This window comes from Arabidopsis thaliana (genome assembly GCF_000001735.4).
Source record: "Arabidopsis thaliana chromosome 1 sequence".
NCBI lineage: Eukaryota > Viridiplantae > Streptophyta > Magnoliopsida > Brassicales > Brassicaceae > Arabidopsis > Arabidopsis thaliana.
In genome coordinates, this window is record NC_003070.9 from 18,008,682 (window position 1) to 18,031,657 (window position 22,976).

General features: G+C 34.8%; 7 protein-coding genes, 1 long non-coding RNA gene, 1 other non-coding gene and 1 pseudogene across 20 annotated transcripts; 5 read left to right on the top strand and 5 right to left on the bottom strand.

The window, feature by feature from the left end:
* Positions 1-131: 131 nt before the first annotated feature.
* AT1G48690 (Auxin-responsive GH3 family protein) lies at positions 132-1,405 on the bottom strand. The gene is made up of 3 exons (NM_103764.3): positions 929-1,405; positions 712-813; positions 132-625 (listed from the first exon to the last, which is right to left on the bottom strand). Exons 1-3 carry the CDS (start codon positions 1,195-1,197, stop codon positions 424-426), a joined length of 573 nt encoding a protein of 190 aa, NP_175301.1. The 5' UTR covers positions 1,198-1,405; the 3' UTR covers positions 132-423.
* Positions 1,406-1,815: 410 nt separating this feature from the next.
* Positions 1,816-4,207, top strand: AT1G48698. Of its 3 annotated transcripts, NR_139850.1 has the most exons (4): positions 1,884-2,102; positions 2,235-3,046; positions 3,119-3,204; positions 3,364-4,207. It is a non-coding gene; the product is annotated as an other RNA (long non-coding RNA). The 3 variants fall into 3 exon arrangements; NR_139848.1 differs by having other exon boundaries at positions 1,816-2,672; positions 2,803-3,046; positions 3,119-3,383; NR_139849.1 differs by lacking the exon at positions 3,364-4,207 and having other exon boundaries at positions 3,119-3,363.
* On the bottom strand, positions 2,354-4,576 carry AT1G48700 (2-oxoglutarate (2OG) and Fe(II)-dependent oxygenase superfamily protein; the record flags this gene model as incomplete). 6 transcript variants are annotated; one of them, NM_001333350.1, is made up of 9 exons in its annotated part: positions 4,393-4,504; positions 4,086-4,133; positions 3,843-4,019; positions 3,599-3,749; positions 3,414-3,500; positions 3,152-3,276; positions 2,924-3,042; positions 2,736-2,847; positions 2,604-2,651 (listed from the first exon to the last, which is right to left on the bottom strand). In NM_001333350.1, exons 1-9 carry the CDS (start codon positions 4,474-4,476, stop codon positions 2,604-2,606), a joined length of 951 nt encoding a protein of 316 aa, NP_001321690.1. In that variant the 5' UTR covers positions 4,477-4,504. The 6 variants fall into 6 exon arrangements, with proteins under 6 accessions (NP_175302.2, NP_001321690.1, NP_001321686.1 ...); NM_103765.3 differs by lacking the exon at positions 4,393-4,504 and having other exon boundaries at positions 2,354-2,651; positions 4,086-4,190; NM_001333349.1 differs by having other exon boundaries at positions 3,843-4,133.
* Positions 4,577-4,950: 374 nt separating this feature from the next.
* AT1G48710 lies at positions 4,951-9,009 on the top strand (annotated as a pseudogene; the record flags this gene model as incomplete). Its single annotated transcript has 1 exon — positions 4,951-9,009.
* A 39-nt stretch (positions 9,010-9,048) lies between these two features.
* On the top strand, positions 9,049-9,777 carry AT1G48720 (Copia-like polyprotein/retrotransposon). The gene has a single exon (NM_001333353.1). The coding sequence runs from the start codon at positions 9,467-9,469 to the stop codon at positions 9,758-9,760; it is 294 nt and encodes a 97-aa protein (NP_001319176.1). The 5' UTR covers positions 9,049-9,466; the 3' UTR covers positions 9,761-9,777.
* Positions 9,778-10,592: 815 nt separating this feature from the next.
* Positions 10,593-11,961, top strand: AT1G48725 (uncharacterized protein; the record flags this gene model as incomplete). Its single annotated transcript, NM_001333354.1, has 2 exons — positions 10,593-10,652; positions 11,530-11,961. 2 exons carry the CDS (start codon positions 10,593-10,595, stop codon positions 11,959-11,961), a joined length of 492 nt encoding a protein of 163 aa, NP_001321577.1.
* On the bottom strand, positions 11,656-13,596 carry AT1G48730 (uncharacterized protein; the record flags this gene model as incomplete). The annotated part of the gene is made up of 4 exons (NM_103768.1): positions 11,656-11,785; positions 12,964-13,141; positions 13,265-13,455; positions 13,520-13,596. 4 exons carry the CDS (start codon positions 13,594-13,596, stop codon positions 11,656-11,658), a joined length of 576 nt encoding a protein of 191 aa, NP_175305.1.
* Positions 13,597-14,696: 1,100 nt separating this feature from the next.
* AT1G48740 (2-oxoglutarate (2OG) and Fe(II)-dependent oxygenase superfamily protein) lies at positions 14,697-17,416 on the bottom strand. 4 transcript variants are annotated; one of them, NM_103769.3, is made up of 9 exons: positions 16,992-17,416; positions 16,643-16,690; positions 16,380-16,556; positions 16,122-16,308; positions 15,990-16,076; positions 15,447-15,571; positions 15,223-15,344; positions 15,035-15,146; positions 14,706-14,944 (listed from the first exon to the last, which is right to left on the bottom strand). In NM_103769.3, the coding sequence occupies exons 1-9, from the start codon at positions 17,277-17,279 to the stop codon at positions 14,909-14,911; spliced, it is 1,182 nt and encodes a 393-aa protein (NP_175306.1). In that variant the 5' UTR covers positions 17,280-17,416; the 3' UTR covers positions 14,706-14,908. The 4 variants fall into 4 exon arrangements, with proteins under 4 accessions (NP_001185176.1, NP_175306.1, NP_001321453.1 ...); NM_001333356.1 differs by having other exon boundaries at positions 16,158-16,308; positions 16,992-17,384; NM_001198247.2 differs by having other exon boundaries at positions 14,697-15,146; positions 16,158-16,308; positions 16,992-17,384.
* Positions 17,417-18,129: 713 nt separating this feature from the next.
* Positions 18,130-18,350, bottom strand: MIR157d. Its single transcript, NR_139851.1, has one exon. It is a non-coding gene; the product is annotated as a microRNA ath-MIR157d precursor (primary transcript).
* A 3,672-nt stretch (positions 18,351-22,022) lies between these two features.
* Positions 22,023-22,912, top strand: AT1G48745 (uncharacterized protein). Its single transcript, NM_001084220.3, has one exon. The coding sequence runs from the start codon at positions 22,148-22,150 to the stop codon at positions 22,523-22,525; it is 378 nt and encodes a 125-aa protein (NP_001077689.1). The 5' UTR covers positions 22,023-22,147; the 3' UTR covers positions 22,526-22,912.
* The last annotated feature ends 64 nt before the right edge of the window (positions 22,913-22,976 follow it).

Here is a 22,976-nt window from a genome sequence, read left to right on the forward strand (position 1 = left end):
CTTGAAAAATAATTATTTAATAATGAACAATAAATTTATGTATATAAAACAATAAAATATAAATCTATATTAAAAGTAACTAAACTTATTTTTAATATAACTAAAAATATAGCACATTTTATAATATTAATATTAAAACTATGCAACGCGTGATACAATTTCTAGTTGCATGTAGTGCTACGTAGTCTATCCCACCATTTCATCCAGACTATTTGCTCCCTCCGTTGTGTGCGGACTCATGCACTGGAGCTTGTTGTAGTTAGGTCGAGTTTTAGACCAAAATTTGTACTCATAAGTGCACAATTTAGATGCTTTTGTAGTATTATCAAAGTCAAATCCACAAAAACAATAATTTTCAAAACTAAACTTAATTACAGAATCCAATACCTTGACTTCGTCGGGACTAATGTAAAACAATAATTTTCAGTACATGTTCTGTCTGTTGTCCACACACAATATGACTTCGTCGGGACTAATGTAACACTTTGATGGCCGGTTCTTGAAATAATCACTCATAGCAAAGCTTGTAGATAGAGGAGCAACAGGCAAACCAGAGGGAGTTTTACTAAACGGTCTAGTATTGAGAAACGCCATCACTTTTCCTTCCCCAATGCCATCGATGTACCTATATACCGTTAATAGAAAGATAGTTTAGGTGATGGAAGTCACACATACACTTAGTGAAAAATTTGTAGATATATGAATATTTACTTGGATATAGTGGACGAGCATAAAGCGTGGATGAATATCATATTCTCGAAGTACTTGTTGTTCACAGGAAAGATCTTTTGTTTCCCTCCAGAAGTTCCAGAGCTATACACAAACAAAGTCACCAGCACCACAATTTTTCAATTATTAAAAAGGTTAAAAACTAACTAATCAGTTAACTATATACTTAATTTGGCTTCTAAGATTTGACAATGTTTACCTTAGAAAGAAATTAGTAATGGTTTCTCCCGTAAAGATATTTGAAGGCTCTCCATTCGCAACACGTTCGATATAAGGTCTCACATCATCGTAGCTCACCACTGGTACATTTTTCTTGAAAAGCTCTTTACTAGAACTTCTATGGAGAAATTGACAGAGATATTCTGTGTTCGCATTAATTTGAAGTATCTCCTCCAACAAATCGTCTTGTACTTGCTTCACATTTGACGTCAACTCTTCTAAATCCTTGAGCTCGAATCTTAAACTCATATTTGATTTTGGATCTCTTGATTCACCTCAACGGAAGGCGTTTCATTTTCTTTTCGTTTTTATGATGTTCCATATTCAAATAGTGGAGATAAACAAAGAAGTATTGCTCTATTTACCAGTGAGTGGGATTATTGGATATATCTTTTGGTCGGAAATGCTTTTCTATATGTTGTACAGTATAACAAGGAAAATGAAAATAGAGACTAGATTAAGTGATTCATAGCACAGCAAACCAAATTTGATAAGTTTTTTAATTAAATTGCTGGATTAGGTAGATTATAGATTGGGTCCACGCAGAGCACTAGCATAAAATAGTTCTGAAACAAAAATTAATTAATTCAAGTTGAAAGTATAGTTTAGCTGTATCACGTAAGTTGTTACCAATCACAAAACCTTTATCAAAAACGTTAAAAAAAAAAGTTTACTCTCAATTTTTTTGTACAATTATTTCTAACAGGTTTGCACTATTCCGATAAAGCTAACAGCTCCAGATAACAATTAAAAACTTGTACAGTTTTTGGTTACCAATTAGATCCATAATTTAATTTACGTTTATTTAGTTATATATGTCTTTGTTATTGATTTACAATATACGCGTTGATTCACTACATATTAATAATTTATTATTTGTTTATTTCATGATCGATTGATGCTCTATTGTTATTATGGATCATGCCTAGCTCCCATCTATGGATTCATTACATCTTTTTAGTTATTCCGAAAAAGAAAAAGAATAGAAAAGAGGAAGCTGTCGTTACAATGATGTCTAGCTTCCATCTACGTTCATTGATCAATACTTTCCAGCGAGTCATGCGCGCGTTAGGAGACCACCGCTCTCTCGACTTCGTTCGTTCCATTTTCGATGTCCTTTTTTCTAGATTCTATTTACCACCGTCATGATTAAGGTAAGTGTGGTCTAGTCCCTCAATATGTTCGATGTTGTTCACTTATTGGAATTCTAATCATCTTTGTTTTGGTGGAGAGAATATAATTAAGTTGTCAGCAAATGAAATCAATTTAAATGGTTTCTTCTGAAGGACAAAATCTCAAGGCGGGTGTGATATGGGGATAACCGGATAATCATCAATAACTCCCAACAAATTGACTTTAGAGAACGACAAAAGTAGGCAAGAAAATTATTGGATTGGCCAACAATGAGAAGATAAAAGCCATGTTGCGTACTCGAAGCTTTAAGACACGTCTGAACATCCAAGAGAATGACTCAAACACCTACGGAAGTAAAACGTTTTCTATATGTTTCTAAAATTTTTACTGCATAAACCTAAATTACTGCGAAATAATATGAGTGGTGGATTTGAGACGTTTCTATGTCAATCCTGCCGTTGCGTGCGTTTTTGTTTTTAAGCAACGTCAATTAATGCCATACAACTATCAAAGCATAAACTTCATTTTTTTCGTGGAGGTTCGGCTTCACTCTCTATCCTAAACATCTCCTGCAATAAGGACACGCAAAGGTTGATTACGATGCTTAAACAAAACAACTTATAAACTTATGCAAAATCGTGTCATTTTTTTACCTTTCTTTTGACAGCAAGAATCTGGCTTTTGTTTTCTTTCTCTTCATGGACACATTGACCGCACCAGTCTGAGAATTCCGGTTCATAAGTTTGCATCTCTCTAAACAAAGAGCTGCAATGGAAAAGCAGAAAAAAAATATGATTCAACTGTGATCTGAAATCTTGAGGCAAGCTTCAAAGTTTCTTACTTCTGGCACCAAAGAATCATATTGGCCCGACGACCAGATGCTGTGGCTCTAGCACCATGGACGTGGCAGCCACGGTGAAGTATAGCTTGACCCGGTATATGGCAGTAATCAAAATATTCCTGCGTAAGTGAGAAATAGTTGGTTCCTTTATTACTTGAACCCTTTTGCCATTTACTGAATATAGGAATGTAACAGTACAAAGGAAGCTACTCAAAAGGACTCAAATACCTCTGGCTTTGGATCTATATCCATATGTTTATTGCATCGTGCGCCTGCGAAAAGTATTTCTCCTCCCTCACCTTGTTTACTCAAACAAACATTCAATGTTATGTCTGAATCTTCCACATGAAAGCCTGCAGATTTAAAAGATCACTGCTTAATCTTATACTAAACCAGATTAATGTTTTGCTATTAAAGAATTCACTCTGGTTTTTCTCTAGGTATCACAATTCATGTTTGCACTTCAGGAAAGTAATATCACAAGACTCACCTACGTCAGCATCCCTATCTTCACCATTTTCAATAAAAAATCCATAGTGAGAGTCAAACATTGTTCCACACACTTCAGGAAAGAATACTGCAAAACAACAGAGTTAAGTTTCGCTGTATTTTCTTAAAATAAGCTTTAACCAATAAAAGTCTTTCGAATGCATTTAAGTAAAATATATGTCTTGCCTTTGCAAATAGGAAAGATAAAATCATCCATGAGTTGCTTAAGCATAATATCCAGGCCAAAGTCGTCAAGTACAACACCGTATTTACTCGTGTTGTCTGGTCTCCTGATCGTGAAGTTTGTCTCATTAGCCCACTTTCTGAAATTCTCTACCTGGTTAATCAAACAGCAGAAAATGAACAAAAGTAAACCAAAGAGGTAAGAGCACGGCAGATAATAAGTGGCAAGATGATGGGTTATTGTTACCTCTAATAGCAATTTCTCAGAGAAGTCAGGCTGAAACATTTTAAAGACAAAAACACCAGGAAACGGTTCAGAAATGATACGTCTGAAGCTTTCCTCTGTGTTTTCGCTGATCGCCTTGCGGAACGAGGGAAGCAAAAACAATTTGGGATCAAGTTTATACAACCCCTTGAAACGTGGCTGCAAGAAAAGGAAACATTGCATAAAGAAAGTCTAAGAAAGCAAAGACGAGCAAAGGCTCCTCACCTGATAATTGGATATTATCTCTTGCCTATAGGTCTTGCGCCGTTTAGCCTGGAACATTATATACACATGAACTATTCTGAGAAACTGTGGGTTTAAACATCAGATTCTTATGTGTTCACAAGAAAAAAAGATAAAGACAATTCTCTGATTCGTATCAGTTTGGTGAATTTCGTAATTTCAAGTATCACTATCGCAAGAACTTGAGAAGCAAGTCAATTTCACAGATATGTTGATAGGGCCAAAAAAAAAACAGAATTAGGGTAACAAAAAAAACGAAAGAAAAATCAGAAGTTGAAAGAGCCAGTACTTGGGAACATTCTTCGCGGGAAATGTACTTCCGCAAAGTGTCTGACATGAATTTGGCCTTCTCTTCTCTCTGCGCCGTGAGCATTGCCTGTTGAAAGTTAAACTTGATTTTGAATCAAGTTTAATTATTGGATCAATTATCCAATAATTAATTATGGTCAAATCCAAGTTCTAGAGTTTTCTCTAGAAATATCATCATTTCCACCTCCTTAAAAGATTCTAGAAATTTTCTAGAATCATCTTCCACCTCCTTAAACATAAAAATCTAGATACTCTAATAGAATAATCTAGATAATTTGAATAATGTAATCTAGATCTTATGTAAGAACTCTCTAGACTTAGGATTAAAATATTTTAGATATTTTGTAGTTTGGAGGCTATAAATACTTCCTCCCCCTCTCAAATGTTGCAATGTTGTGAAGTTGTATTCAAGTTTAAAGCAAAGTAATAAAAGTTCTATTTCCTAAAAAACTCTCTCAAAACACTTAAACACTTTCTCCATTACCTCTAAAAGAATTTTACTCTAACAAAGTGGTATCAGAGCTTGAAGATCCTAAAGATGGCGAGTAACAATGTTCCCTTCCAAGTCCCGGTGCTCACAAAGAGCAACTATGATAATTGGAGTCTACGAATGAAGGCTATCCTAGGAGCACATGACGTGTGGGAGATAGTCGAGAAAGGTTTCATTGAACCGGAGAATGAAGGTAGTCTTTCTCAAACTCAAAAAGATGGTTTGAGAGACTCAAGAAAGAGAGACAAGAAAGCTCTCTGTCTAATCTATCAAGGATTAGATGAAGATACGTTCGAGAAGGTCGTTGAAGCTACGTCGGCGAAAGAAGCATGGGAGAAGCTTCGAACCTCTTACAAAGGTGCCGATCAAGTCAAGAAAGTACGTCTTCAAACTCTAAGAGGAGAATTTGAAGCACTACAAATGAAAGAAGGTGAACTTGTCTCCGATTACTTCTCAAGAGTGTTGACGGTTACTAATAACCTTAAAAGAAATGGAGAGAAGCTAGATGATGTGAGAATCATGGAGAAAGTTCTTAGATCATTGGATCTAAAATTTGAGCATATTGTCACCGTCATTGAAGAAACAAAAGATTTAGAAGCTATGACAATAGAGCAACTTCTTGGGTCATTACAAGCTTATGAAGAAAAGAAGAAGAAGAAAGAAGATATCATCGAACAAGTCCTCAATATGCAAATTACAAAAGAAGAAAACGGCCAAAGTTACCAAAGAAGAGGTGGTGGTCAAGTACGAGGACGAGGTCGTGGTGGATATGGAAATGGACGTGGTTGGAGGCCACATGAAGACAACACAAACCAAAGAGGTGAAAACTCATCAAGAGGTCGTGGGAAAGGACACCCAAAATCAAGATACGATAAATCAAGTGTCAAATGCTACAATTGTGGGAAGTTTGGACATTATGCTTCTGAATGTAAAGCTCCTAGCAACAAAAAATTTGAGGAGAAGGCCAACTACGTTGAAGAAAAAATTCAAGAAGAAGACATGTTATTAATGGCTAGCTACAAGAAAGATGAACAAGAAGAGAATCATAAGTGGTACCTCGATAGTGGTGCAAGTAATCACATGTGCGGGAGAAAAAGTATGTTCGCGGAGCTTGATGAATCGGTGAGAGGAAATGTGGCTTTAGGAGATGAATCGAAGATGGAGGTAAAAGGTAAAGGAAACATTCTCATTCGATTGAAGAATGGAGATCATCAATTTATTTCCAACGTTTACTATATTCCGAGCATGAAGACAAACATCTTGAGCCTTGGACAACTCTTAGAGAAAGGTTATGATATTAGATTAAAAGATAATAACCTTTCAATAAGAGACCAAGAAAGCAATCTCATTACCAAGGTGCCAATGTCGAAAAATAGAATGTTTGTCCTCAACATTCGAAATGACATTGCACAATGTCTTAAGATGTGTTACAAAGAGGAGTCTTGGCTATGGCATCTTCGATTCGGACATCTAAATTTTGGAGGATTGGAGTTGCTTTCAAGGAAGGAAATGGTGAGAGGGCTACCTTGTATAAATCATCCAAATCAAGTGTGTGAAGGATGTCTACTTGGAAAGCAATTCAAAATGAGCTTTCCAAAGGAGTCAAGTTCAAGAGCACAAAAATCGTTGGAGCTAATACATACCGATGTGTGTGGTCCAATCAAGCCGAAATCACTTGGTAAAAGTAATTACTTCCTTCTCTTTATTGATGATTTTTCAAGAAAAACATGGGTATATTTTTTGAAAGAAAAATCCGAGGTGTTCGAAATTTTCAAAAAGTTTAAAGCCCATGTTGAGAAGGAGAGTGGTCTTGTGATCAAAACCATGAGATCCGACCGTGGAGGAGAATTTACATCCAAGGAGTTTCTTAAGTATTGTGAAGACAACGGCATTCGAAGACAATTAACGGTGCCAAGATCCCCTCAACAAAATGGTGTAGCGGAAAGAAAGAATAGAACAATTCTTGAGATGGCAAGGAGCATGCTCAAAAGTAAGAGACTACCAAAAGAGTTGTGGGCGGAAGCGGTCGCGTGTGCGGTTTATCTATTAAATCGATCTCCAACAAAAAGTGTCTCCGGAAAAACACCACAAGAAGCTTGGAGCGGAAGAAAGTCCGGTGTTTCTCATTTAAGAGTCTTTGGAAGTATTGCTCATGCTCATGTACCGGATGAGAAGCGGAGCAAACTAGATGACAAAAGTGAGAAGTATATCTTCATTGGTTATGATAACAACTCCAAAGGCTACAAGCTCTATAATCCCGATACGAAGAAGACAATTATTAGTCGAAATATAGTGTTCGATGAAGAAGGAGAATGGGATTGGAACTCAAATGAAGAAGATTATAACTTCTTTCCACATTTTGAAGAAGATGAGCCGGAGCCAACAAGAGAGGAGCCACCAAGTGAAGAGCCTACTACACCACCAACTTCACCAACAAGTTCTCAAATAGAAGAAAGTTCGAGTGAAAGGACTCCGCGTTTTAGAAGTATACAAGAGCTCTATGAGGTAACCGAAAATCAAGAAAACCTTACCTTATTTTGTTTATTTGCGGAGTGCGAACCCATGGATTTCCAAGAAGCCATTGAAAAGAAGACTTGGAGAAATGCCATGGATGAAGAGATCAAATCAATACAAAAGAATGACACATGGGAGTTAACTTCACTTCCAAATGGACACAAGACAATTGGCGTGAAGTGGGTGTATAAAGCAAAGAAAAACTCTAAAGGAGAAGTGGAAAGATACAAAGCAAGATTGGTTGCAAAAGGTTATATTCAAAGAGCCGGAATTGACTATGACGAGGTATTTGCTCCCGTTGCTCGTCTAGAAACGGTTAGACTAATCATCTCACTAGCGGCTCAAAACAAGTGGAAGATACATCAAATGGATGTCAAGTCGGCCTTCTTAAATGGAGATCTTGAAGAAGAAGTTTACATTGAGCAACCACAAGGCTACATAGTCAAAGGTGAAGAAGACAAAGTCTTGAGGCTAAAAAAGGCGCTTTATGGATTAAAACAAGCCCCAAGAGCTTGGAATACTCGAATTGACAAGTATTTCAAGGAGAAAGATTTCATCAAGTGTCCATATGAGCATGCACTCTATATCAAAATTCAAAAAGAAGATATATTGATCGCATGCTTATATGTAGATGATTTGATATTCACGGGTAACAATCCAAGCATGTTCGAAGAATTCAAGAAAGAGATGACAAAGGAGTTCGAGATGACGGACATTGGATTGATGTCTTACTATCTCGGAATTGAAGTAAAACAAGAAGACAATGGAATATTCATAACTCAAGAAGGCTATGCTAAGGAGGTACTTAAGAAGTTCAAGATGGATGACTCAAATCCCGTTTGTACACCAATGGAATGCGGAATCAAACTATCAAAGAAAGAAGAAGGGGAAGGAGTGGATCCAACAACCTTTAAGAGCTTGGTTGGAAGCTTGAGATACTTAACATGCACAAGGCCCGATATTTTATATGCGGTCGGAGTTGTTAGTCGTTACATGGAGCATCCAACAACAACTCATTTCAAAGCGGCAAAAAGGATTCTTCGCTATATCAAAGGTACCGTAAACTTTGGCTTACATTATTCAACTACTAGTGATTACAAGCTTGTTGGATATAGCGATAGCGATTGGGGTGGAGACGTAGATGACCGAAAGAGTACAAGTGGTTTTGTGTTTTACATTGGAGACACGGCTTTCACATGGATGTCGAAGAAACAACCAATTGTCGTTCTATCCACTTGTGAAGCGGAGTATGTAGCGGCTACGTCATGTGTATGCCATGCTATTTGGTTAAGAAACCTCTTGAAGGAGTTAAGCTTACCACAAGAGGAACCAACGAAGATCTTTGTGGATAACAAGTCGGCAATAGCTTTGGCGAAGAACCCGGTCTTCCATGATCGAAGTAAACACATTGACACACGCTATCACTACATTAGAGAGTGTGTTAGCAAGAAGGACGTGCAATTGGAGTATGTGAAGACACATGATCAAGTAGCCGATATTTTTACCAAGCCTCTCAAGCGTGAAGACTTTATCAAGATGAGGAGTTTGCTTGGAGTAGCAAAATCAAGTTTAAGAGGGGGTGTTGAATGTTAAACTTGATTTTGAATCAAGTTTAATTATTAGATCAATTATCCAATAATTAATTATGGCCAAATCCAAGTTCTAGAGTTTTCTCTAGAAATATCATCATTTCCACCTCCTTAAAAGATTCTAGAAATTTTCTAGAATCATCTTCCACCTCCTTAAACATAAAAATCTAGATACTCTAATAGAATAATCTAGATAATTTGAATAATGTAATCTAGATCTTATGTAAGAACTCTCTAGACTTAGGATTAAAATATTTTAGATATTTTGTAGTTTGGAGGCTATAAATACTTCCTCCCCCTCTCAAATGTTGCAATGTTGTGAAGTTGTATTCAAGTTTAAAGCAAAGTAATAAAAGTTCTATTTCCTAAAAAACTCTCTCAAAACACTTAAACACTTTCTCCATTACCTCTAAAAGAATTTTACTCTAACAAAGTGGTATCAGAGCTTGAAGATCCTAAAGATGGCGAGTAACAATGTTCCCTTCCAAGTCCCGGTGCTCACAAAGAGCAACTATGATAATTGGAGTCTACGAATGAAGGCTATCCTAGGAGCACATGACGTGTGGGAGATAGTCGAGAAAGGTTTCATTGAACCGGAGAATGAAGGTAGTCTTTCTCAAACTCAAAAAGATGGTTTGAGAGACTCAAGAAAGAGAGACAAGAAAGCTCTCTGTCTAATCTATCAAGGATTAGATGAAGATACGTTCGAGAAGGTCGTTGAAGCTACGTCGGCGAAAGATGGTTTGGGATTCTGATTTTGAGTTTCCGTTGCAGTTAGGGTTTTATATTAAGAGATTTTCAGCAAGGTATTGAGTTTCTCAAATCTCAACCATGTTTTGACAAAGTCAAGTTGGGCTTTCACTAATATTAGTTATTCAGGTTTTTATGGACCAATTTGCCCTTTAACTTGAACTGTTCTTGTTCAATTACAAGAGTTCTAAATTTTTTGACTCATTAACCAATCATTACCGGTGGGTTATTAAGGGATTCTTAACATTTATCCTTAATAAAATTAAATCATTAATTGGCCTAAATCATAAGAGGTGCTCTTATGTAAGAGCCAAAATAATATATGAAGAGACGTATACGTGTCACCGTAAGGGATTTAGAAGAAATTTTGAGGGATTTAGAAGAAATTTTGAGAACAAATAATAGAGAAAGAAGTTTAATATTTACCACTCCAACCAATAAAACCTTGCCACGTCACCACCACAATTAACTAAGAGCAACTTAAGAGCACCTCTAAGCTAAGAGGGCCTCTAAGTTTCATTCATCATTAAATATTAAATTTTATTGTTTTATTAACTTAAGAAACTTCTAAAATCCTCCCTCACGAAGATGCTCTTATATTTGGGAAAAAAAACAAAAAAAATTTTTTTGCAAAAATATTAGCTTAGATTTCAAGTACTAATTTTTTGCAAAATCTCAGTAACTAATTTTCTTGAAGATCACCCAATTAAGATTTTAGATTGTTGAATTTAAAGTTGGTTTAACGGTTTTTGATTTTCAATTTTCACTCATCCAAGCCTCGTTAGGAGTTGAGAGTTTACGAGGAGCTTACCGCTTCGCAGCGGCAAACAGAAGGAGATGAGGATGTTGCAGTCAAACACTATCACACAATTGGAGATTGACGCCATAATGCTTGAAGTAAGTTACATTTAACGTAAATGTTCACTCTCATATTTGTTTATAAAGTAAAAATTTAGTATGCATGCTTTGTTCTCATCTTTATAGTATCTTATAGTAAATACCCTTCGTTGTGATCTTAAGAGTATACTTAAACAAACACGTACTTTATAGGACTCTCCAAGTTTGAGTATATAATATGTAAATGGCCAAAACACGTTGGTGAAATTATGTATATTCGTAATTAAATACACAAATTGGATTGTGATTTTCACAAATTGATTTAGTGGCACTTTGCCAAACCATGCAAATAAAATTTGGTCTTCCGCTCTGGCCCATAATTAACCTTTTTACATTTTTCTAGGAGACTTAGAGCATTTCCATCAATAGTCTCTCACATGGTTTCTCTTCCACTAAAAAATATAAAATAATAATAAAGTAGGAGAGAGAATAAGAAAAGTTTCTCTGCAGAGAAACCATGAGATACTCTTCTTACCACATGTCATATTTTAACAGGTTAAATAATTATTTTCAGAATAATTATTTAAATAAATAATAATATTATATGATAATGATTAAAAAACAATATATTGAGATACTCCTACCAATTCTACCGATGAAGATGGCCTTATGTTTTTGTTTTTCACTGAGTAAGATAAAAATTGTCAATACACGCGATTTATCACCGCGTTTCAACCACGCGTAATATTGCCGTGCAATTTTGGCCCATTTTATCAGCCCAAAACATGTTACGAACTGAATATTTAAATTAATTTTTAAACGTTTTCGATCATTTCAAATATTTCATCTCTAATTTAGTTTCAATTAAAATTTTGAAATATATTTGTTGTTTCTAAATACAGGTTATTGGTCGATCTTCTTCTTGAGAAAGCTCTAGGAAGAAAATCCTCACAGACCAAGAGTTTTTCAAAGAGAGAAGAAGAAACCTGCTGAGGTCTCTTGTCGCCGATTAGGGAACATCTCCGTACGCTCTTATTTGGATCCCTGGGCGTGCATTTTATTCTCAGCTGCCAGAATGACTCTTAGTAAGAGCATTTCCTTGGGTGACCTGATCTTGATCTGCATCTTGTTCGTTCTTGCTGTGGCTGTCATCATCTTCTGCCTTTGGAAGCGTAAATCTCCTCCATCCTTGCCTGCTCAGGTGTCTGCATATGAGGTGGCCATGACGCCTCTTGACTCACGATCTCCCTGGTCTACTCCTGCTCAGCCGGACTTCTCTCCAACAGCCTCGAGTTATTACTCGGTAGGAATACGCACCCCATCACCTTATACTGGGTGCTTCACGCCAGCTCGAATCAACTTAACCTAGTCGATTTTTCTAGAGGTATCTATAGGTACATAGTAAGAAAGTAGTAGAGAATTTAGAATTTAGAGTTAAGAAAGCATTAGAGAATTCAGAAATTAGAATCTGGTAACTATTTCTCGTTCAGTATTTAATTATGTTGTACCAAAACCCCAACTTATGTTTTGTATTTTGTTATGTTCATTCTAAGTTGTGGAAACTTATCATGAAAGTTTAATGTGCAAAGTTTGGCAAAAAAAAAAAATACAGGTTATTGGTTTTCGCTATCGCTAGTACCATCTCTTTTAAATATTTAAACCAGAATAATTTTAATCTCTACGACACTCATGGAGATGCAGTTCCAATGAGTCAGAGTTGATGGTGAAAATTTACATGTATTAGATGATCACCCGCGCTATGCCGCGAGTTTTTTTGTTTTTTCTTTTGTTTTTTTTTATTTTTTTTATTTGATATTATAATTTTATAAATGTAATTTTTAAGTATTAAATCATCTATTCATCCAATGAGTAACTACTTTTAATGTCACAGTTTTTTCTAATAATATTCTCAACAATGCATTACTTACAATTTTCAAACAATCATTTGTCAGTTTTGAATTATAGACACGTCGTAAACTAATTTTGTAGATGTTAATGTTAGGATTATAGAAACCTCGCGAATTTAATGATGAAACTCCCACTGTGATATATTATATAAATAATTAAAAATTGTAAAAGAATAATCTACTTAAACTATTAGCTTATCCACTATACTATTTCTTTTAACAGAACGAACCGATTTAGTATCAAGTTTGTAGCATCAAGCTTCAAGAATCCTAAATTGCATTGAGGATCGTTTCTCAATGCCTTTAAAAACAGAGTAATAATCATGAACAAACAAAAAGACCTAAGAAAAACAGAGCAAACAGATTTAGTATCAAGTTGGTAGCATCAAGCTTTACGTTTTTCTAAGAGGAAAGACGTTCGACTTTTTTGAGTAGACCTTCGTTCTCGACTTCTTTGAGTAGACCTTCGTATTCTTTCAGGAATAGACACTCCATTCAACAGGTGTAAAAGATCCCCGGTAATAATCCCATGCCTAGTGGCTAGCCAATCCACACACGCTTCTTCTTTTGTTTCAGCCCAAACAACGATTTTCAAGGTAGGAGAAACCATTGATCCAGCAGGTCCAAGCTCGGTAGTGTAAGCTCTACTCATTCCATGTCGACGTTGTAGAACATACTAGAGAGGGTATTTGTTCGTTTTCTGGTAAAGATCAACATTATAGTTCAGAGAATCAGAAATGTAAATTAGAAAATGTCGAATGTTACCAGACTTCTCCAACGAGGTCATCAATTCACCATAGTCACCATCGGATGTTGTAAGTAACATCGTGCCTTTTCTACAAGTCTCAGCCCATGCCTTAATCTGGGTTATGATCTCCTCATCAGCTACTTGTTTCTCTTCTGGCTTTCCCATAGAGTTTATTACAACTCCCTCATTCGTAAGCTTTTGCCAAAGGCTTTTGATAATCTTTTAGGAATGTTATGAGATCTAAAATGGGGGCCACAAAATTTTCAGTAAACTCCCTGGGAGGCTTCAGGCCTTTGATGTATATCACTGAATAGAGCTCCACTGCTTTATCATACGCAGAAGCCGCCATCTCTTGCTCAGTTGCTCTCTCCCTTTTCTTCTCTCTCCGTTCTCACTTTTTCGCGTTTTCTGAAAAAGAAAAGTTTTTGACCTAGTTTGGATTTATGCTGAAAATAATGGGGCCTCGCCACTAAACTATTATTATTATTATCTATTCATAAATATGTGAAAACATTAAAATTGAGAAAACTAATAAAATAATTTTATAAATTAAAAAAATATAAGAAAAAATTAAAATTAATATTATTAAAATCAAATATATAAATTAAATAACAAATGTACCATTAACCTATGAAATATAATATGTAAAGTTTACATTAATTATTTAATAGACAAATGTTAAATGCTAAAGTAATGATTTGTCACTCATATGGAGAAAGTTAGTCAACTTTCATATATATATATATATGATTTGGTATTATGCTCAAGATCGATAATGCCGGTGGTTTTTGTATAGACTGTACAATTTTCGACTTTATCTTGGACCTTAATATGCGATAGAGACTCCTCTTATATCTTCAAACTAGTATTATTGCTCTTGCTATGCAATGGAGGAGCATATGCAAGTGTTATAAATTTAATGATTTTGTTTTTGTTTAACTGAATTCTTTTTCTTTGGAATTTTGTTTTTGTTTTCGGTTTGAGATCTCAATTTTTGTTCGGTATCTGAAATTCTCTTTTGTTTGTCTGAATTTCCTTTTATAATAAAATCCTAATTTAAAAATAAAATTAAAAACCAAATAATATGATTTGAACCTAGGTTCATTCCTATTTTTAACTATCTTGATGGAGCATATTTTTATAAATCAGGAGCCCTAAAAGTTTTATATATTCCTGAGACATGAGGCAAATGCCTTTTTCATTTTTAACTATATTTTTTTGTAACATTTCATTTTAACATTACATTCCAACCGAAACAAATACAGTCCATTGCAAAGCCAAATTGATTTTTTTGTTAGATTAAAAAGTTATATCTTTTGTTAAAGGTTATTATTTACTAAATAATTTTTCTTTTGTTAATTTAAATAGTTAAAATGAAATGTTGGAAAATAGTGAATTCAACTGTCTTTTTTTTTGGGTCAAAGAATTCAACCATCTTGAAACCAAAAATCGAGAAAAAAGAAATAGCAATCAGGTCTATATTATATGATTCCTTTTGGACAAGTGAGTTTTATGTACATAGTAGTGTGAGAGACGAGAAGATTCAAGATACATCAAATGATTCTACAGATACTCAGTTTCTCAAGTAAAGAGTCAAAAAAAGGTCAAGGCATATACTTCAGGGCTTCACCAATTGTAAGCTATATGTTATGTATGTTTCATCATGCTTTGCCTCCAGTCGCAATTCGAATCATCCCCTGCAATAAGGACCCCCACAGGTTCATAACCATACTCAAACCAAACATCTTATAAACTTGTGCATCATCATGTCTTCTTTTTTTAATAACCTTTCTTTTGGCATCAAGACTCTGGCTTTCCTTTTCTTTCTTTTCATGGGCGCATTCATTGCACCACTCTGGGAAATCTTTCTCATATTTTTCCATCTCTCTAAACAAAGAGCTGCAATGGAAAAGAAGAGTAAAATGTGATTCAATTGTCATCTGAAATCCTGAGGCAAGCTTCAAAAATTGCTTACTTTCTGCAACAAAGAATCATATTGGCCCGAGAACAAGATGGTGTGTTGGCTCTGGGACCATGGCGGTGGCGGCCACGATGAAGTATAGCTTGACCCGGTGAATGACAGTAATGAAAAACTTCCTGCTTCAGTGAGAAATAGTTGTTTCCTTCATTAACATTTTGCCATATACGAAATATTGGCATGTAATAGGACAAAAAATCTCATCAAAAGGTCTCACATACCTCTGGCTTTACGTCTGTTCGCTTATGTCTCAAGCATCGTGTGCCTATGAAAGATATTTCCCCTCCCTCAAATTGTTTCCTCACACAAACATTCAATGTTATTTCCGAATCATCTAAATGATAGCCTGCAGATTTAAAAGATAATTAATGCACTAGTCACTGAGAATAATAAAAAGAAGCATCCACTGCCCAAACAAAGATAGTCACTAGTGGTCTGCCCGGACGTTTTTCCCAGACATATATAAGAACTTTAATCCATCATCCATCATGTAACTATTCTGTTTCCTCTCTTCCTAAAGATGGAGACATTCATACTTTTTCCCAACTAACAGTAACATAGACACACTTCAAAAAAAGACCATTCAATCACCAGGACTTTGATCAAAATATTTATGTTTGCTACTAAAGAATTTACTTTGGTTTTCTCTAAGCAGCTTAAGTATCACAGAATATTCTTGCAATCCAGGAAAGATTGTACGGTCCTATGAGAATTTTTGCAGAATCGTTGCAGCAAAGTAAAAGCAGAAAATCAAAGGGACTCACCTAATGGAGGATCCCTATCTTCACCATTTTCAATATAATATCCATGGTGAGAGTCAAACATTGCTCCACACTCTTCAGGGAAGAATACTGCAAGACAACAGAGTGAGTTTAGTGTTATTCAATAGGCTTAACCAATAAAAGTCTTTCTAAGTAAAAAATATGCCTTGCCTTTGCAAATAGGAAAGAGAAATTCCTCCATGAGTTGCTGAAGCATGATATCCAGGCCAAAGTCGACAAACGCAACACCGTATTTACTCATGTGGTACGGTCTCCTGATTGGGAAATTTGTCTCATGAACCCACTTTCCGATATTTTCTACCTGATGAATCAAACAGCAGCAAATGAATTAAACAAAGAGGTATTAGGATAAGTGGCAAGATGATGGGTTACCTCTACTATCAATTTCTGAATGAAGTCAGGCTGAAACATTTGAAAGACAAGAACACCAGGAAACGGTTCAGAAATGATACGTCTGAAGCTTTCCTTTGTGTTTTCGCTGATCGCCTTTCGGAAAGAGGGAAGCAGAAACAATTCGGGATCAAAATTATACAACTCCCTAGAAAGTGGCTGCAGAAAAGGAAACATTTCAAACTTTGGCATGAAGAAATTTAAGAAAAACAAAACAAAACACGAGCAAAGGCATCTCATCTCACCTGATAATTAGATTTTATCTTCTGCCAATAGTTCTTGCACCATTTAGCCTGTAACATTATAAAAACGTGAAACTATTCTGAGAACCTAACCAGATTCTACGTGTTCACAAGAAAAAGCTAAAGACCATTCTATGATCGTATCAGAGTTTCTGCAATTTCAAGAAACTAACAAGAATCACTATCCCAAGAACTTTAGAAGCAATTCCAATTTCACAGATATGTTCACAAGACGAAGCTAAAGATCGTTCCCTAATTCGTGTCAATTTGATGACAGAAAGAAACTAACATGAATCACATCCGAATTCGATTAAACAAAATTGGGATCAAAACGAATTGAAAGAGCAATTACTTTGGAACATTCGTCGCGGGAAATGTACTTGCGCAAAATGTCAGACATGAATTTGGCCTTCTCTTCTCTAGTCGCCGTGAGCATTTCCGGCGGCAAGTACTTCTCTAGCGAGCTTAACATGGCAGAGCTATATTCCAGTTCCAGATCTCCGTAGTTATCAGAAATGTGCTCCATGTTAGGAAACGGACTCAGCCTCGCGATAGCCTTCTCCTCTGTAGTCGCCGCTGCAGTAGTCACCGGTGGTTGAGAATCTCCACCTGCGACTGTTTCGTCACCGTCCAACGCCATCTCTTGCCGATCCCTTCAAGAAAAGAGATCAAAGTCGAAGTTTCTTTAACCGCTCTCTCGATTTGGGGATTTTGTGGTGTCCGTTGAAGTTTAGGGATTTGTCACTAATTTCCCTCCGAGAATTTATTGGCTTTTTGTGTCATCGGCGCGTTTCGAACACGTCGTATGGTGGTATGGATTCTCGGCCCATTATAAAGGCCCAAAAATGCTTTGAACCGGTTACTTAAAATTATCGGTACTTTCCGGTTGAGATTCCTTTTTATATTTCCCGGTTATTAGCGACCAAGATTTTTTTTTTTTTGTTAAAGAACTAGCGACCAAGAGTCCAAGATCATGAAACTATAGAGAACTAAAATGATATAGAATTCTTTTTATGGCTGGTTTACGCTAAAGATGTGCCCATGAATGAAATCTATAATTTATCAACAATCCATAATGCGTTATGTTAAAAAAAATATATATGTGATTCAGGCTTCTCCAATGTGTATTATGCTATGCATGTTCACGACACCGCAAAAACACTCTACTTGAGTGATATGGAAATAAGTATTTATCTATATTATATATGATATTTCTTAAAGAGTACTTAATTATGTGTTTTTGTATATATTTCAAATGTCTAGCTAGGGATGCGTATAATGGTATATAATACATGCTAATGCCCAAATATAACATGAACTGATGAACCTATGCAAACCCGAGAAACAAAAACTTGATTATTGGAAGAAAGAAGTCACTTTTCTCACACCAAAACAAGAAAATATAAAAGATAATAAACATATATATATATATATATATATATATAAAGACATATCATCGTGTATAAGTAAGATACGTGAGTATGTAATATGTAGAGAGAAATAGAGAAAGAAAGGTGATGACAGAAGCATAGAGAGCACATAGGAATAGAGATGCAGATAGTCTTCTAGCTCTTCTATCTTTCTTTCTTTTTTTATATCAACTTTGAGGTTAAAGTATGAAATACAATTAGAAACACATATCTGTGTCTGTTTTGCATAGCATCCTTAGTGCTCTCTATCTTCTGTCAGCAACCACACTATCACCCTCCACTATACATACAGCATTCTTGCGGTTTGATATATAATATGTGAGGATAGAGACTATATATAGAGAGAGGGCGGTGAAGAGTAAATGGTGTAATGGAAAGTGGTGTGTATATATAGGAAAGATTTGAGACCACGTTTCTACTTAAAAGGAATGAAATCGATAACCACTAAAGGAATGACATACCAAGTCACTGACTATTTCTTCATGTACTTTCCTCCACACAAAAATACACAACACACTTCGAGAGGTACCAATGTACGTACCATATCAATAATGTCACTTACCCAACAAACCCTAAAAAAAGTTTATATGAACTGTCAACTGTATATGGTACTGAAAAGCTTTTACGGTGAATATTTATAATCATGTTCAGTATTTCTAATCTCTTAAGTCATTAGGAGGTAAAAAGTTTTTCTTTGCACTATTTAATATAATCTTACGTAGCATGTAATATTTGTGAATACATTGCACAACACTTTTTTGATCCCACTACCAATCTATAAAATAAATTTATATCAGAGTTAGAATTTCATTTATCCAAAGAGTAATTGTTAAAATGTATACGTTGAAGAAGAATTGATCCTAACCTAAGTTAAAAACAGATACCACAACACTAACTCATAGTGTTTGTGTGTTTGTGGGTATATAAGGTTTTGAATCATTGAACTAAGTGGCTAAGATGTAGTTCGTGGGTACATGAATAGTACGACTAGTAGTAGTTAACTGCACCCTAAGAGCATGACGACAACATTTAACTGGTGGCTTCCCACCATGATGAAATAATGAAAATACATGTAAACAAGGCTTTTCTACATATATCTATAACTAAATTAATATTTAATGGGTTTTAATTGGAGGAAGAAAAATGAAATAAATATGAATCTCAAAAACGAAACCCTATACACGTGATTGGTATAGTACATGTAGAAATGGCTTCTTACGTACGTACAAGGGCAAGCAATAACATTGATGAGGAACAAGTCAAAGCGACTTCTTCAGCTTAATATTGGGATATCAATCTCATGTATCATGTGATGAACGCATCATTGTATCTGATTTTTGAAATGAAATCAGAGTACACCATTTGATGCACATGGGAACGACAAAAAGAGAGAGAACTTTATACATGTGTTTTGATCCTTACATATTTTCATGATTTATACTATTTATATTTGTCTTTGAGACACGTTTCGAGTATGTATTGAGTAATTGATTGGATGGTTTGGAAAGATGTGGTTTTGTACAAAAATATGTGGCAGGCTTCGAATCATATTATTATCTCTCTATTCATTTAATAATTTTAAAAAGGAAGGTTACATTCTTTTTTTTTGTGAAAAATCTAAGATTCTAACGTAAATGATGTAAAAATGAGTTTTATAGATAGTTTTTAATCTATGTTGGGAAAATACTCAATTCTTATTTCGTGTGATTAAGATAATAATGAAACAACTAGGAACACAAGTCAAACTCTTTTGTATGTAAGGATAGAATGTAAAATATATAAAGTTATCTAATTAATGTGAGAGCTAACTCTTTTATTGCTTCATTTTTAGATTGATGATGTATTGATATTACAATTGCCACCATATATTCCTATTTATCTTAGTAGTGGAGAGATGTTATATTTTTTCTAGAGTATGCACCTTTTTTTTGGGGAAATTTTAGAATACTCTTTAATCCTTATCATTTTTCTAGATAGTTCTAGAAAAAAATTGTTCTCTGCCTCTGAGCCTTATATAGATTAGTTAATGAACTCATTTGTCTTAACTCTTAACAATTTAAAAAAACTTGGTTTTTTTCTTCGTTGTCGAATTGTCTTCACTCTTTTGTTTAATTCTTGGGCTTTAATTTGGACCGACTAAACTAGACTCTTTAATTGGGCGCTAATGAAGAAAGATATCCTACAACTCTCTCTTTCCGACTTAGCCAGCTGGAATTGTTTCGATGCCAGTTAATTGACAACAATTTTGATGGGTAACACCTTGGTCGTAATGTTTGACCAGTTCTTGTCGTGTACGTCATGCACCATTCTTAATCCATCCTCCGTAAACACATGCTAAAAGACTCAAATCTGATTAGCTAGCTAATTTTTTCAAATCATGCAATATCAAATGCAATCAAAAGGCCTTATATAACAACTATTAGAATTCGTTAGAAGATTGATATGTCATAAAATCATAATCGTAAAATAAACAGTGTATTGGTCGCAAAGTTGTAGACGACAAAGAAATAGTTGGTGACACAAAGTTTTTTTTTTTTTTTTTGAATACCAGAAGGTTTTGGGCCGAAACCCGTAATCCCTTTAGGTGACGAGAAGTTATATACGATAAAAAAAGTGTCTTGCTGGTGTTATTTTTAGAAGATCAGGGAGGGGTTGGTCACGACAACATTCAAAATTTTAATGACAAAATATGAGTATGACTTGTTAAAACGGTATACTCACATCCGTTCAGTTCAATTTCGCTTGCGTTCTTGTAATATAGTAGCTCATTGTCTAGCAAAATATGATTGTAATCATTCTGATTTCTATTATGTATTTGTCGATCCACCTAGATGGCTAAATGAACTCTTACGTAATGATTTGATTAAACAATACTATATTACTTTTTGACGGATAAAAACCTTGTTAAAATAGTACTTTTAATAGCCGTATTTCCGTTAATTGTGACCCAATTTCTCTTAGATAGTTATTTATGATTTATAACTACTTCGATTTTAGCATATCACACAATTTTTATGAAAATGTCATGTCTATTTCCAACATTAATAACATGATCAGAAACGGCGACATATATGAACACTAAGGAATTGTGAAGTGATTCTAAACATTTGTGCATAAACTACAAGCCAAGATTTAGGTCCTAAGATTATATCAAATATTATAAAGTACATTCTTATTTTTGGTTTGTACCCTCGATCGATCTCTGTCCACAAATGGATAGATCAGTGTTGAGTCTCTTTTCATTGGGCATGTCTTTTTTGCGATCCAGTGGTTCGGCAATGGATCTAGGACCCATGATACTGATGACTCTGGCGTTGTCGATGCCTCTTGGGTTCTTGAGAGGATTAGTTAATAAATATTATGGTATTACTATTATCATATATACCTTAGCTTTGACAAAATATGACACTCGGGTCATTCTAGCATTCACACAGCCGATTAAAATAGTCTAATTTTTGCCTAAATAAATTATTCGAATTGACTTATATTATTCTATTAAAAACTTTTTTTTTTTGTCCCATTCAATTGGCTAAAAAGTGTTGAAAATTCCATTTGTATTACCCAAATTGTTATTAAAATTCTTGTCTCTGGTGTTACATAAGCATATATTCCATTTCCAATTTACCAAGTTGATATAAAAATTACGAAAAATATAGAAAATTCTCCACTGTAAATCGAAAGTTAGTACAAGTTGTTTTTCACTTTATCAGTAAAAGTTCTCTAAGTTTATTCTTTTTCCTTTTTTTTTGGTTTGTTTGAAAGTGATATAAGTTTCCTTTGTGGCCACGGTTTTGCAGATTCGAATTTTTCATGAAAATGTATATAATTTTTTTAATTCATGTGGTTTTGAAAGATTCATAAAGGTATATCAATATTGGGATAATAGCGACAGGTCTTAAATGCAGATTTATAAGATACCTATTAATTATGTCAGCTAAGTCGGCAATATTTCCACGTAAAACCATCTACAATTTTATATACTTTGAATTTTTTTATTAAAATTGTAGATAAATATAAAAATATAAATCGTATTCTTTAAAATTCATTCATCTTTAATCTTTTTTGCTTCAAGAACACGATGAGCGACAATAAAAATCTTCTCCTGAGACGAATGGAAGAAAAAGATCGAGCAAGAAAACAAATCTCTGTTTTATCCTCCAAAAGATCCCAAACCACAAACGCAAACGCAGCTGTTACAGCTCCGTCCGAGGTGGCGTTTAACGTTTGTTGTTTATGTGTTTATTGTCCTCTTTGTGTTCTTTGGTGCTGCATCAAACAGCCTTGTACAATTGGATGGAGAGCCATTCTAAACGCCAAACGCAGATTAAGCGGTTGCAGCGGCTGCGGTAGAAGCTTTAGCAGGAGGGTTTTGGCTGCTGATTATTCGTCTTTTTCGGATATTGATTCTGATGATGTGAATTGCAAAGCTCATAATTGCTCAACACGAAATCGGTGACTACAAAAAATTTATTGAGTTTCATGAATTTCCCAAACTTCCTTTTTCTCTGATCTAAACGCCGACGCAAAACGCTGGAGTTGACTTCATAGTTCATAATGCTGAGTTGATGAAAAATCTCGAGATTAAGCTCTATTATTTCGATAATTTAGAGGTTAAAGATGTTGTTGTGATTGATTATATAAAGATGTATATATTACTTGGTGAAGAATAAAGTTGTTTTTTTTTCTTCTTCAAATTATTGTCATCAGTAACAGTAAGGAATAAAAGTGTGATGCTGTTGTGCCTTTTTCTTCTTCCTATTCAGTTATATTTGTATAAAAAAATATAGGGGGAGAAAACAACAACCCAAAGAAATAACAATAATCACATGAAAATGTAATTTTCTTAGACAGTGACGGAGAAGACAGTAAGATACAAATAGAGTTGATTAGGTCAATTACCAAATTAA

Bases quoted from the DNA above. Each gene is read 5' to 3' on its own strand.
- AT1G48690 (NM_103764.3), bottom strand. From the start codon at position 1,197: ATGAGTTTAAGATTCGAGCTCAAGGATTTAGAAGAGTTGACGTCAAAT. The intron at 814-928 runs GTAAACATTGTC...GTTTGTGTATAG, and splicing joins ATTACTAATTTCTTTCTAAG to CTCTGGAACTTCTGGAGGGA. The intron at 626-711 runs GTAAATATTCAT...AACGGTATATAG, and splicing joins TGCTCGTCCACTATATCCAA to GTACATCGATGGCATTGGGG.
- AT1G48720 (NM_001333353.1), top strand. From the start codon at position 9,467: ATGGCGAGTAACAATGTTCCCTTCCAAGTCCCGGTGCTCACAAAGAGC.
- AT1G48740 (NM_001198247.2), bottom strand. From the start codon at position 17,279: ATGGCGTTGGACGGTGACGAAACAGTCGCAGGTGGAGATTCTCAACCA. The intron at 16,691-16,991 runs GTAATTGCTCTT...ATAATGTTACAG, and splicing joins CCCGCGACGAATGTTCCAAA to GCTAAATGGTGCAAGAACTA. The intron at 15,147-15,222 runs GTAAGCAATTTT...TTTCCATTGCAG, and splicing joins ATGATTCTTTGTTGCAGAAA to CTCTTTGTTTAGAGAGATGG.
- AT1G48745 (NM_001084220.3), top strand. From the start codon at position 22,148: ATGAGCGACAATAAAAATCTTCTCCTGAGACGAATGGAAGAAAAAGAT.